The 13,884-nt window shown below is 54.7% G+C and overlaps 1 protein-coding gene and 1 long non-coding RNA gene across 3 annotated transcripts in view; one reads left to right on the top strand and one right to left on the bottom strand.

Moving 5' to 3' along the window:
- Positions 1-11,096, bottom strand: part of LOC106782381 (uncharacterized) — a 61,938-nt gene extending 50,842 nt beyond the window's left edge. Inside the window, exon 1 of the long non-coding RNA XR_011430813.1 lies at positions 10,977-11,096. This is a non-coding gene — a long non-coding RNA (uncharacterized lncRNA). The remainder of the gene's footprint in view (positions 1-10,976) is intronic.
- Positions 11,097-11,263: 167 nt separating this feature from the next.
- NXT1 (nuclear transport factor 2 like export factor 1) lies at positions 11,264-13,183 on the top strand. 2 transcript variants are annotated; one of them, XM_023626000.2, is made up of 2 exons: positions 11,264-11,604; positions 12,547-13,183. In XM_023626000.2, the coding sequence occupies exon 2, from the start codon at positions 12,570-12,572 to the stop codon at positions 12,990-12,992; it is 423 nt and encodes a 140-aa protein (XP_023481768.1). In that variant the 5' UTR covers positions 11,264-11,604; positions 12,547-12,569; the 3' UTR covers positions 12,993-13,183. The 2 variants fall into 2 exon arrangements, with proteins under 2 accessions (XP_023481768.1, XP_070103344.1); XM_070247243.1 differs by lacking the exon at positions 11,264-11,604 and adding an exon at positions 11,895-12,042.
- The last annotated feature ends 701 nt before the right edge of the window (positions 13,184-13,884 follow it).

Here is a 13,884-nt window from a genome sequence, read left to right as displayed (position 1 = left end):
GTGGGCCGCACGTCAAACACAGCAAGCCCACACAACCTCAGCTTCAAGCTCTTTGCTTTCTCTCACTCAGTAATTCTTCCACCCAAATTCAGCCCTGCTGCCAGATCCTACAGAGCTGCCCATTTTCACATGCCACAAAGCCCCCTTTCTAGCACGTTTTTCTTACTCAGTGCCCCAGGGGCTGCTTTGGTTTGGCCTGCCCACCATGTGCCCCACCCCTTATCTAGGGTTTGAGTTGATTCGACTGGTCACAGAGGTGGCCACAAGCCTGGGCCGAGCCAATCAGATTACTCCATGCTTTGTCACAGCTAAGTGCTTGTGGCAGTTACTCTGACTGAGTTACAAATTAGCCCCAAATTTAGTGGCGGTGTAACCGAACTCAAGGGGTTTGCCTCTTGGCGAGAGCAGAGCCAAAAAGCACAACCAAGACTGAAGCAGGTGAAGAAAAGTTTTATTGCTCCCACAAGTGATGGAGTACACCAGGGATATTTCCCAAAAGCAATGTCTCCCTGATGAGCTCAGCACCGTGGGAGACTTTATACACAAGGCTGCAAGGATTACAGTTATTTGTTACAACTGTGTAACAACTGTGCTTCCCATGTGTATCAGGTAAGTAGGCCATTACACAGTTCAAGGTAACTTGTAGACACTTGGGGCTGGAGGGTTTTGCTGAAAGCATGCAAGTTTCTCTGCAAGATGGCAACATCTGCAAGACCGGAGGTCAACTTCTGAAAAAATAAAACATTTATTTCTCCTTGCTGGGAAACATTTCACAGCCAAGGTTAGTCATTGAACAGATTCCCAATAACCCTTTCCTTGCTGGTTCCCCAGTCACAGCAGGAAACAGTCGTTTATTTCATCCATGGTTTCTGTGGGTCAGGAATTTCAATAGTGTACAGTGGGGACAGCTGGTTTCCGTTTCATGATATCTGGAACCTCAGCTAGATAACTCAGAGGCTCACTCACTACATGTCTGATGGTCAATGCTAGCTGTCACCTGGGCCTCATCTCCTCCTCAGACAGGCCACTCTGTGTCCTCTTTCCAGCTAGAAGTTCAGGCTTCCTCTCAGCGTGACAGCTGGGTTCAAGGGCAAGCGTCGAGAGAGACAGAGAGAGGGACAGAGGGAGAAGTGGAGGGAGTGTGAGAAGGAGAGAGAGCAAGCAAGCCAGGTGGAAGCCATCTCACTTTCTATGACCCGGCTCAGAACACAACTTTCCCAGGTTCCGGGGAAAAGAACATAGATGCTGCCTCTTTTGCGAGGAGTGCCATTCAAGTATCAAGATCTGATATGGGAGACAGACAACAGTGTGGCCACCTGTGACTATGTGATCTGCCATAGCACACACCAGAGATGCAAGGCAGGTGACTATAATAGTTAGGATTAGACTTGATGGCATCTAACAAATGGACTCAAAATGAAGTAAACAAAATAGAATTATATTTTTCAGTCACCTAAAAGAAGTCTGTGTGTATGCAATCCAGAGCTCTTGGGGTAGCTCCCGTGAAATCACAAGGGAACCAAGTCCTTCCACCCTCCACTCCACCATCCCTAGGATATGGCCCACATCTACCTGGTCCAAACGGGCAGCCAAAGCACCAGCCATCACATCTGCATTTCAAGTAGTGGAATGGAGAAGGGAGAAAAGATGGTCTACACTCCATTCTTTCAGGAAGTCCCACACAACACTTCAAATTATATCTCATCAACCAAAAGAGTCACATGCCAGGTCTAACTGTGAGAGAAACTAGGAAGCATGGTCTTCAGGCACAGTGGGCATGTGACATTACAAATCAGGATACTGTTACTATAGGAGGAGGCGAGCACGGAGTTGACTGCAACTCGCTAAGACGGGGCTTAGGAAGAAACGGCTGAGAGGACTGACACTTCATCCGGGAGAGCAGGGAGAGACGATATTCTCTATCACTGATGGGACAGGGAGCAGAGGAGTAATTATTTATTTCAAGCTACAAAGGTAACCCCTGGAACTAAACATAATAAAGTTGGCTGAGCGTCTGTCTTGTAAGTGAGCTTTCCTTATAATGGAGTCATCGGAGACTGTCTAAAGTTGATAAATGAAGCAACTGAATTACAAGCTTATTGTTTAGAATTATAGAGGTAACAGCCAAAGAGACAAAAAATAGAAACAGTGGCCAGTGTTTGCCCCAGGGACGTAGACAGGGAGGGGAAGAACGACAGGACAAGAGGCAGTGGCTTTTCCTTATAAACTCTTGTATACTCTTTAATAGCTGTACCATGTGCCAGAACTCGGGCCTAAATCTTTAAATTAAATCAAAGGCAGCCTCTGCTCCACTCAGGGTGGAGCACAGCAGAGTTACTAGAAAGTGGACACAACCACCTGGCCATTTGCTGACGGCTGCCCTTCTCCCCCTACTGAAGCCAGGCCCTCCTGGGACTATGGAGGGTGGGCTGCGAGGCTTGGGGCACGGCCAGTTCCCCTTGTCAGGGCCCCGTGGGCCCCCCAGCAGAAATGGGATCCCTCACGGCTCTGAGCACCCCGAGGGCCCCGTGGCCCGAGTAGGAAGATCAGCCTGGGAGTGTTTGCCTGCCCTGACCGTCTCAGCGCATCCAGGGGACATCGTGAGGGGCAGTGTCTTCTCAACAACTTCTCCCCACCATTGGCACCTAGCCGGCGAGAACTGGCTCCCTCAGGGACCTTCGCCCCTGAACTGATCCTTCCACCCACTCATCATTTTTGCCATTTTGTCCTACATACACTGTTCATCTATCGCCTTGAAACCTCCCCCAGGCAGAAGTTAAAAATCCCAAATATTTGACCACAACATTAACAAAGCAGCATTTGAGACAGCACCTCAGAGATTCCAAACAGTACAACTCTGCTGCTTTGGGAGGCAAAGAGACAGCCACTTCCCCAAAAGGCTCTACGACCACTCCTAGGGAGAGAAGAAACAACAAAGGCAGCGCAGTGTCCAGACAAGGCTGCTCTTGGCCTTCGCAGCATTTTCACACGTTTGAGGAATGGAGCACTTCCATTTGGTGACGAGAACACCCTCACAGTCTCGGAGCTGACCAGGCAGCAGAGACGCCCCGGACGCTGTCCCTGCGCCTCCGCTGTGGAGAGCAGCTCCTGCCGGAGCCTGGACGACACTCATGTGGCCACTGCTGTGAACAGCAGCTCAGAACCGCGAGCAGGCCGAGTCTAGGCGGCTTCAAAGGCGGGCAAACTACACTCCAGGCAGGTCTGAAGGAATGGCCAGGGGAGAAGAAAGTAATACTTGATTTAATACTTGACGACCATGAGACATCAGAATTCCAGGCATTGTTTTTATCAGCAGACATTAGGAGGCCTTAGCTCTATGGTTGTTTCCTGCCAGCCCTCAAAGCCCCTCTGAGCCTGACCCCGTGTGCTCTGTGCTGTGGTTGAGGGCACTGCTTCTCAAGCTGCGGCCCCCTGACCGGCAGCTCCAGCATGCTCTGGGAGTGGGTTAGGAATGCAGTCCTATGGCGGCTGAGGCTCTGGCACCTGTGAGATAACAACCCTGCAGAGGGTTCCGATGCTCCCTCAAGTCTGGGCGCCTCTGTTTGCAGTTTGTTAGCACTAGATGTGTTTGGTTTTATGACTGCCTGTCACCAAAACAGAGCTGATGACCAAGGCATTGACCCTTCGCAGGACTGCGACAACCCCTCTGGACAAGCCCCAGGAGTTTCCGTGTGGAGAGAGTCTTGTCTTCTTGCTCACTGCTGAGGCTTGTTCCCCTACAGCAGACTCTGAGACAGTCGTTCCAGTGCAGGCGAGCACTGGGGAGGTGATCCCAGGACGCACCTGATTGGGGGGGCAGGGAGAAGAGCCAGCCCATGCTATGTCAGTGGGCAGGCTGGCAATGGGGGAGGCTGGGGCCAGTCCCTGGGGAGCTCCAGGGACAGTGGAGGGCATGCCCCAGAGATGTCCCACCCAGGGCTAGAAGCCTGGAATATTTATCCTCCACCTGCCCCATCTGCCATTGTTGAGGACAGCTCTTGGGTGTCGACCCCCGGGCGTCCTGCCCTGGGTGATGCTAGGGTCTGTGGCCAGAGGAGCCTCCTCTAGGAAGGAGAGTGGAGGCCACTCACTGTCTGCTCCATGCAGCTTCCCCAGGCCTCCAGGGAGAGAAAAGTTCTCGTAACTTCCTTCTGAGCTCCTAAGACTGTAGTTTCTGGTTCCACTCCTCCTCATTGATCAGGGGCTCCTGAGTCCCATCTTCCCTGGATGCCTCAGTGTCTCCAGTTTGAGAGCTGCCTCTCCAGACACACAGAGCAGCCCTCGAATCAGCTCCTCACTCAGACGTCTCTGCTGACTCTGGGCAGAAGGAGGGCCACACAGCCTGGCATGCCCAGTGCTCGGGTGGGAGAGAATCCTTCCACGGAGGACTGAAACTGGGGACGCAGCGAGACGGAGACACACGGAACATTTGAGGGTCTGCCTAGAAGTTGTGAAGTGGGATATCATTGGGGTTTTGATTGGCATTTCCAGGGCAGGTCATTTTACAGGGTCATTGTTTCCTGATGACCTCACTTTGACAGGCTTCGTGCCCTCAGCTCAAAGGTCAGCTCCTTGAGGGTGGGGATCGAGAAACACCTCGCCTTTCCACGTGTGGTCAGCTCACAGCACCCATGGCTTAAGCAGCTACACACGGGCATTGGTACCCCCAGATCTGCAGTCACCCCGCTTGACTGGGCATCTGGGGGTGATAGCCCTGGCACCAGACACCTCATGGTTGCACCCAGCAACACCAAGGGGTGGCCTGTACAGGACACCGAGTGTGCAGGGTCACCCAGGGCTCATGTGCATGCACGACCACTTACAATGCCTGCCCCAGGCAGCACCATTGTGCCCACCCACCGGCCTAGGCCCTGCCACTTCAGTGGGCTGCAGCTGATTTCCAAATACCTGAGGGCTTTTTTCCAGACTTGTGGAAGAAAAACCTCTCGGCCTCTCTTGCCAGCAGGCCAGAAATACCAGGAAATGACATCCTCCCTGCAGCTCTCCACTCTCAGGAGTCAGTGTGCGCATCCCCCAGCTCCCTCTTCCGTCTCCAGTGGGACCACCTGCAGGCAGGTGTGTGCTATGCTGCCATTTGCTGAGTTCTGCAGCGTGGTTTGGCTCCAGCCGCCCACAGTGGGAGCTAGCTGAGTAATCTCCTAATATTCTAATCCTGACACCACTTCCAATGTGTAGGGTTTTTTCCCCCACACTAAGCAATTCTCCAATACCAGCTGGGTGTCCTACAATTCAACTCAGTTCTGACACTATCTACCTGGAGACAGTATCAGATCCCAGAAGACTGCCCCCACTTCAGATGCCAATCGCCAGTTCAGCGAGTCCCCTGTGCTTCTGACCAGCTGACTATAAACCAAAGTTCCCACAACCCCCTCCTCGGCTTCAATTAATTTGTAGAGCAGCTCACAGAACTCAGACACATTTTACTCACTAGATTGCCAGTTTATTATACAAGGATATGACTCAGGAGCAGCCAGATGGAAGAGATGCACAGGGCAAGGTATGGGGAAAGGGGCAGAGCTCCCATGCCCTTTCCAGGTGCAACTCTCCCCACATCGCCACATGTTCACCAGCCAGGTGCTCTCCGAGCCCCGTCCTTCAGAGTTTTTCTCGGGGCTTCAATACTAGGCACGACTGATTGAACTACTGGCCTTTGCTGATTGAACTCCATCTCCAGCCCCTCCCCCCTCTTAGGTGCTTTCCAAAGCTCACCTCATTAATATAACATAAGACACCTTTATCCCTCTCATTAGGGAATTCCAAGTGCTCTAGGAGCTCTGTGCAGGGAGGGGATGAAGACCAAACAGGTGTCTTATTATAAATCACAGTGTCACATCTGCTTCCCCGTCTCCATCCCCACTCCCCTTCCGGTCCTCCTGAGCCTTCCAAATCAACAACTGGCTTCAGTGCCTGCTCTGGATCCGCTTCCTGGGGAATCCAAATAAAGACGTCCACCAGGCACCAGGCACTTCATACACATTAATTCATGGAAACTGTTTAGAAGCAAAGCAATAAGATGGCCCTCCGAGAGTTAAAAGTCAGCAAGACTGATTGGAGCAGACATATGCAATGGCACCTTGGAGAGAAAGGAGGCTCCCTGCCCCCTGGCTATGACGTCAGTGAAGAGATGAAGATATCTACCAGCACAGTGCAGAAATGAAGCACACAAGACCAGGGTTGGGGATATTCACAGGGGCAAATGTGGGCAGTGCTGGTGGAGGGAGCTGTGCTCACAGGACTCCGTGGTCTGGTCTCCCTGGTGACACTTTCCCTCCTGGGAACAGAGATCCTTCAGGCCCTGTCAGCTCCGTGCCGCTGGCTGAGGGGCTCAGGCCATCCCCCTTTCCTCCCACCCCCGTCTCCTTCTGGACCGTGCTCACGGAGTCGCCTGTCCACGCTGCTGTGGCTCCCACCTCACCTGCCCACACAGAGAGAATGTGCTGTCTTGCAAAGGGGAGTGTTCTAGTCCCTGGGAAACTGGTTGTGGCTATAGATGAACAAACCGACAGCCGTCTCGGAATCACAGTCTTGTGACTCATTTTCAGAGGTCAGGAGGGAGCCCGCCTCAGGACTGTGGAGAGTTCTTTGAGGTGGTGGTATCACCTTGTAAGGCCTCGCGGGGCCAGGTCTTCCTTTAGCTGCAAGTGGCAAACCCAGTTCCTACAGACTGCGTCCTGTGGGCTGGAGGCTCTCTCCTGCAGCCTCAGGGCAGGGCCTCGCGGTCCGCAGGGATGAAGATGAGAAAGGGTTCTGGCTCCCTTGCTACGTAACAGACCACAATGAACCTTAGTGGCTTAACAGGGCAACAATCATTTATTTTCCTCACAAATCTGCCATTTGGGCAGGGCATGGCAGAGAAGGCTCATTTCTGCTCTAAGCCACATCAGCCCAGGCAGCCCAACTTGGGCCTGGAGGGTCCATTTCCAAGGCAGCCCACTCACAGGCCTGCTGGCTGTCGGGGTAGCAAGCTGGTTCTTCTCCACAGACCCGTTCATGAAGCCAGGGCTACACACAGCTGGAGAGCCCAGCAGAGGCCGTATTGCTGAGTTCACGGCAGCATCGTTTCTCTCCAGCTCTGTCACTGGAGGGCTGCCTCACACGATCACATAGGTGCCACTGACGAGGGGACCTAACGCATCTCCTGATGGGAGGTGGCAAGGCAAGGTTCTGGACGAGCATGTGGGACCAAAATATTTTTGGGGCCATTCATGGAAAATACAATCTGCCACAGTCAGGAAGGAGAAACCACTGGGAATCAAGGCAGCCACTCTGCACAGCTCATGGGTGTACGTGAGCATGTGTCTGTCTGTCTGTCTTAGTCCAGCCCTCCCTCTCCTTCTCTCTCTCTCTCTGGTCACATGGCTTTACGCTTCTGCTGCATCATCTCCTCTCTGTGCTCATGGCCATGTTTCAGCTTTTAAGCTTACGGGCCTCACTTCTTCCCAGAATCTCCCCAAAAGTCAGGTCCTCAAGGGACCTCCCAGAAGTGTAGCCCCAGCTCGCTCTGGTACAGCTCGGATGGTTTTTTTAAGGCAAGGGGAAAAACCAACACGTTTCGTTTTGGTGGCAGGGCATTACAGGCACAACTGCCCAGCGCCCGCAGACGGTCTGTCTCCAAGTCATGTAGCCTCTCGCGGCAAACGAATGCTGTTAGAGCCTGCACCAGAGAAGTATGTCATAGTGGGGAGCAGCTCAGTCCTGTGCTTACAGACATGAAGCCCTGTCAGTCAGGCCTGCCTTCAGAGCTGCCAGCGGCTCAGCACGTGTGACCAGATGTGCCCTTCCTCCTGGGACGGACTCCATGTGACAAATGGGGCCGCTGCTTAGGCCAGGCTCATCTTCCGGATGGTGCCCATGGGATTTGTCGACAAATCCTACCAATTTGTCAGTATGCCTGTCCCTAGTTTAAAAGCCAGTTATTGGAAGAATTGCTGGCAAACAAAGCAGTTACTGTCATACAAAACGTCAAAGCATATTGACACTGTCTGCATGCCCCCTTGTGTTTGCCCAGCGGTAAGCACTTACCACACATTGTTTCATTCACTCCTCACATCAACCTAAGGAGATGGCTGTTATTACTATTCCTATCCTACAGATGAGGCAGCTGAGCCTCAGGGAGCTTACTCATTTGCCACAATCACTCTACTAACACACTAAAACACAGTAGTTCAGTTACAAGTACCTTTGCATTTATGCACCTTTTCAAATAGTATTTAAAAATGAAAGGAATTTATTAGCTCTTGAAACTGGAAAGTACAAACTTCAGGGCTGATTTCATTCCCAACACAGTCATCAAGGCCTAATTTCTCCCCACCTCTCCTGTCTGCAACGTTGTCCAGGGGCTCTTCCTCAGGGTGGCAAGATGGCAGCAGCTGCACCATCCACACACCACATGTCCAAAAGGAGAAAAAGAAAAGCATTTCCCCCAAAGCCCCTAGCAAACATTTTCTCCAAGCTCAGTAGCCCTAACTGGGCCTCTCGCCACCCCAGAACTGTGCTCAAGGCATACAATGCCAGTGTTACATCCCTTAGAACCAAAGATGTCTCTAACCACCCAAACTCAAGGACTTCAGGGGGAATAAAAATCAGGCTTGCTTCCAACGGTGGGGTGGTGACTGTTAGAGAGGAGTTATCACAACTAGAATGTTATGGAGCAATGCCTGTCTGTTCATTCAAACAATATTTATTGAGCCCTTGCTGTGGGTCAGGCACCATTTTAGATGTTGGAGACACAAACTGAAAGGTTCGTGCCCTCCCACCCTCCTGCTGTTACCAAACACAAACACAGGTTCATTTACCCGTAGCACGAGAAGGCCAAAACCCAGAAACACCACACTCATGACAAGGAAAGGGGTTTATTATCACAAGGCAGCCAGACGAGGAGATGGGAGTTAGAATTCAGATTCACGTCTTTGAAGGAAGAGAGGCAGGGGTTTTTATCTGGGGTTTTAGGTAGGGGACAGGGAGCATGTGTCCCTGTTGGTTGGTGCCTTCCCACCAGCCTGTGTTTGCCCTTGAAGACTGAATTTCTTTTCCCTTGACTGTCTGGACTTTTCTGGTTAGTTCTCGTCTTCAGCCCGCGTTTGGCCTTGGTGAGGCTGAATCTTTTTCTTTTTTGGGTCGTGGGGGGAAGATTAGGCCTGGGCTAACTACCGCCAATCTTCCTCTTTTTGCTGAGGAAGACTGGCTGAGCCAACATCACACCCATCTTCCTCTATTTTATATATGGGACGCCTACCACAGCATGGCTTTTGCCAATCGGTGCCATGTCCGCACCCGGGATTCGAACTGGTGAACCCCGGGCCGCAGAGAAGCAGGATGTGCCAACTTAACCACTGCACCACCGGGCCGCCCCAAGGCTGAATCTTGACATCTGGACCTTGACTTCCTGGGAAAGACAGCTCACTCATATACTAGGGAGGGACAGAAGGACCTGGTTAGTTTTGAACAACAGTTGATTATGCTGAGGATGCACAGCTGCAGTTAGCAAAGCTCATCTCAGAGTTTTTGTTCTCTTCTTCCAGCCCAGGGGAGGTTTTTTAACTTCTTCATTCTCCGTTTCACTGCTGCTGGCTCTGCTGCCTCCCAGGGCTAAAGCCTTGTGTTTTTACAAGACCTTGGAACTGGACAAATGTTCTTCTAACCAGCTTTTCTAGGTTTGTGACTCTGTGACTCCAGACTGGTCATCTAATTTCTGTCTCTTGGCCTCCTCGTCTGTAAAATCAGGAATAATGATACCTCCCTCAAAGTTATGAGAATGAAATGAAAAGGGCTTACATGGGAAATACAAGGAAACTTAAAGCAGCAGGACGTCTAACCTGTATGTTGGATACAGTAAGTCAACTCTCATTTTCATTCCATTAATGCTGTGATTTCGGATTTTTGTACGTTAAATTCTAATTTCACTCTCAGGCTTTATGAAGACATTTTGGTGTGAACACTGCTCCAAAGATGCTAGTTCACCCTCTCTACTCAGTCGCCAACTTATTTTTTTATAATCCAAGTTTTTCACCTACTTTATTTAAGGTGGGGCGGGGTCATCTATATTAAAGGGTCCATCTAGTTTCTAAATTTGTCCTGAAACCTTAGGAATTCAAGCAAAGGTACGCCAGACAGCAGCCAGGAAGGTATGAGTTGAATGCACACACACTCTAAAGATGCCACGACATCACTACACCTCTCCAAGCCCACGGGGCTCCCACTGTTCTGCAAGAATTATTCAGCCTCTCAGACTCGCGGTTGGAGCTGAGAATCTCGTGCCTCAAGAAATCACATTTTTAAATTTCTGCTGTAAACTGTTAAACTGCCCAAGTTGCACAATGCTGTAAGCTGTAAGTTTCCCAATTTCTACGCTAACCTGTTCCATTCTGTTGAACCTGTTGTTGTCAACAAAAATTCGGTTAAAAATCGTCCCAGGTTCCACATTAGGTGAAACGCAGCTGGTTTCAGGGCTGGAGAACAGAAAGAATCGCAATGCCAACCAAGCTCCCAGCCAGAGCTGAGGCCAGCCGGTTTTCTCCGAGCACCTCTAGTCACAGGACACAAGAATGTAAACTGCTATCGTTTCCCTTTTTGGCCCACTTTTGTCGCTTCCAGACTTATCCACAACTTCAACTTTCTCTCACTTTTAGTTGAGCTTCCCACTGAAAACTGGTTTTCCTCTACGGGTCCTTTAGGAGGTCAACCCTAGGGGGCTTAAACCATAAAGGACAGTGGTCAGCTCAGGTACTGGTCAGGTAGAGTTCAATGGGGGCTCGACCGGCTTCATCCTCTCCGTGGACTTAACGGCCCTGGTGCCACCGGGGGCCATCCTGGCGCCCCACGTGCTATCTGTCTGAAAGCTTAGCTGGGTCACCAGCTTCCCGGCTTCCCGTGACTGCATCAGGTCGCGAAGTTTCACTAGTCTAAGAACAGGTGAGTGGGGCACGTGGGACAGGACCCTCAGCGGGACTGCTCACCTCCGCCTTCCTCTCTCGCCAAGCAGCCTCCACGCCGCTGAGAAAGAGCGGACTCCCCCCAGCTCCGGGGGACGGGACTTGAGAGCCTTCATCCAACCAGGGATCCCACCTAACCAATTGGGCGGATCCTGTGATCCGGTTGGACCAATGAAAACTTGAGCATAGTATGCCGTGGCCTTCTGGGAAGGCGCGTCACCCGGAAACCACTTCCTCCCTTCAGCCACACCTGGGCGGAGTTAACCTCCCAGGCCGCCGTCCCACTGGCTGTCACAGCTGCCCGTCACGGAGAGACTAGGAGGTGGGCGGGGCCAAGCCCTCGCGTCCGCGCGGAGCACGCCGGGCCGCGCGCGGGAATCTGCTGGGGGTCCCGGCGCCGGGGGAGCCTCCTGGGAGGCGGAGGCGGCGGGCAGGGCGTATCTTCCCGGCCCCTCCCAAGGCGGGCGGCGGGGGAGAGCACGGGGCCTCGGCCGGCCCGCCCGCGACCTTCGGAGGCGGCCCTTCGGGGGCCGCGGCCCGCGCCGCGGCGCCTGACTGCGGGCGCCGCCCGCGCTGACGACGTCCTGACCCTGCAGCGGGACGCCGGCCCGCCGGCCGAGGTCCCCGCGGAACCCGGGTGGCCGCCGCGCAGGTAGGGGCCCTCCCCCTGGGATCTGGCGACCAGCGCCGCCGGGATGCCGAGACCGCCCGGGCCTGCGCCCTCCCCTCGCCTGGCGAGCCGCGCTCCTTCGGTGCGGCGGCCTGGGAGCCGGGGGCGGGCGGTGGGCGGTCGGGCGTCCCCGGCCGCGCCTCCTCGTCGCCGCATGGTTCGCCTGGACGGCACGGCCGGGGGCGGGCGGCTACGGGCGGCGGAGCTCCGGGCCCGCGGGAGGGCGTGTCCGCACCGGCGGCCGGGCTGCCCTCCGCCCACAGCCGAGCCTGGAGCGGCGCGGGCCGCGGGCGTCAGCGCGGGGAGGGAGGGCGCGGCGCAGGCCGGCCTGGGGCGACCGGGCGGCTGCGGGCGTCCACGGCCCTCGGCCCCGCCGGCGCGGCCCCCGCGGGTGGCGTGGGGCGGTTGTTGGAGCTGCTGGTAAACAAAAGGCTTTGTCCGCATGCAGGGATGAGCGTGTGCGTTTCCAGCCGCGTTGTAGTAGCGCTTTCCTGTGGGTCCTTGAGTGAACGCTCGAGGGACAGAAAGCACGGGACAGCGGCGGTTGCGGCGCCCCCGGCAAAGCGAGCGCTGCGGCGCCTGCGCCCTTCGGGGCTTGCTAGAGCTGCGGCTCCCCTGCCCGCCCCCCGGGGCCCGGCCTGTGCCCGCGCGGACGGTGCTTCCTCGCCCTCGGGGCCGGGCCGGGGCCGCGGGGCGCGCACTGCGGCGGGAGGGAGGTTCGGCAGCCCCCGGACCAGGCGCGGGCGCGCTCGCCGGCTGGTTTGGGGCGCCGCGCTGAGGTCCCCGCCCTCCGGCCAGCAGGCCGAGGCGCGGTGAGATGGGCGCTGGCCCGGGCCTGCGGTCCTCTCCTGCCCGTAGAGAAAGGGTTGCCCTTCGCGGGCGCAGCAGACAGCACTCACGCTCTCTCCGCCCTCCTGCCCGCAGCCCGCCGGCTTCCGTGGGCCGAGATGGCGGCCGTGGACTTCAAGACCTACGTGGACCAGGCGTGCAGGGCGGCCGAGGAGTTCGTCAACGTCTACTACACCACCATGGACAAGCGGCGGCGCCTGCTGTCCCGCCTCTACATGGGCACGGCCACGCTCGTGTGGAACGGGAACGCCGTGTCGGGCCAGGAGTCCCTGAGCGAGTTCTTCGAAATGTTGCCCTCCAGTGAGTTCCAGATCAACGTGGTGGACTGCCAGCCCGTGCACGACGAGGCCACCCCGAGCCAGACCACGGTCCTCGTCGTCATCTGTGGGACCGTGAAGTTCGAGGGCAACAAGCAGCGGGACTTCAACCAGAACTTCATCCTGACGGCGCAGGCCTCGCCCAGCAGCACGGTGTGGAGGATCGCGAGCGACTGCTTCCGCTTCCAGGACTGGGCCAGCTAGCGCGGCTGGGACAGGGGGCGCACGGGCCTCTGCGGTGGCAGGCTGCGCGCCGGGCCCGATGGCTCCCTCCGAGCGTGTGCTTGCTTGTCATAGCTGCCTTTTCAGAGTAGTAAAATTTTCTATTTTTGTACTTGCCCAGTAGACACCCTGGTTCTGGCAATTCTGACGAATAAACAATAATACCAGTGTTATTTTTTCCCGTTGCCTGATATGTTTGACTAGGTTTTGAGAAGGGGGGATGAAAAGGAGCGTTAAAGGCAGAGGGGTGGTCGGAAGCGCCTGCCGAGGTGAGGCCCGGGCCGGCGCCCCTCCGCCGCCACGGTGTGCACGCAGGTGTGCCGCAGCCAGGCTTCGTGGCCTCTTCACACTGGAATCTCTTGGGACACTGAAAATGACCTCTGCGCAGGCCACGCGTCCTTGACCAATTACGCCGGAATCTGAGGGTAGGGTGCGGCGCTGGCATTTTTGAAAAGCACCGAAGCTGTCTGAATGTGGTGTTCGCTCTAGAGTACACGGCAATCCCTAGCAGAGGGGCTGGGGCCTGCCTCAGGACCTTGGCTGAGGTGAGGTGAGGATGCGTGAAATGGTAGCTCATAACTGCCTGTAAATGATGCGGCTGTATTAATGACTCGTGGAAAAAGAAAGTGAAGAACTGAGGTTGGGGGTTGGGGAGCCATCAGAATTAGAAACTAGTTTTATTGACCCTAGACACCAACTCTAATTGCGTTTCTCCAGTGGAAAAGAAGAAGAGAAAACTAGAAGGTTCCATCATCCTTTGATGAATAGATGAGATCTCATGGCCACATGGCTTCCCCAGTTAAATCTTCTTTGACAAGAGTGTGCTGGGTTTGTGTCAGGGTTGTTAGGATTGGAATGGCAACGTTTGGGAAGG

This window comes from Equus caballus, chromosome 22 (genome assembly GCF_041296265.1).
Source record: "Equus caballus isolate H_3958 breed thoroughbred chromosome 22, TB-T2T, whole genome shotgun sequence".
In the NCBI taxonomy this organism is placed as follows: domain Eukaryota; kingdom Metazoa; phylum Chordata; class Mammalia; order Perissodactyla; family Equidae; genus Equus; species Equus caballus.
Note: the sequence above shows the minus strand (reverse complement) of the source record. Positions and strands in the feature narration are given on the sequence as shown.

What these genes read in the sequence shown, in the direction of transcription:
- NXT1 (XM_023626000.2), top strand. Translation starts at nt 12,570, where the DNA reads ATGGCGGCCGTGGACTTCAAGACCTACGTGGACCAGGCGTGCAGGGCG.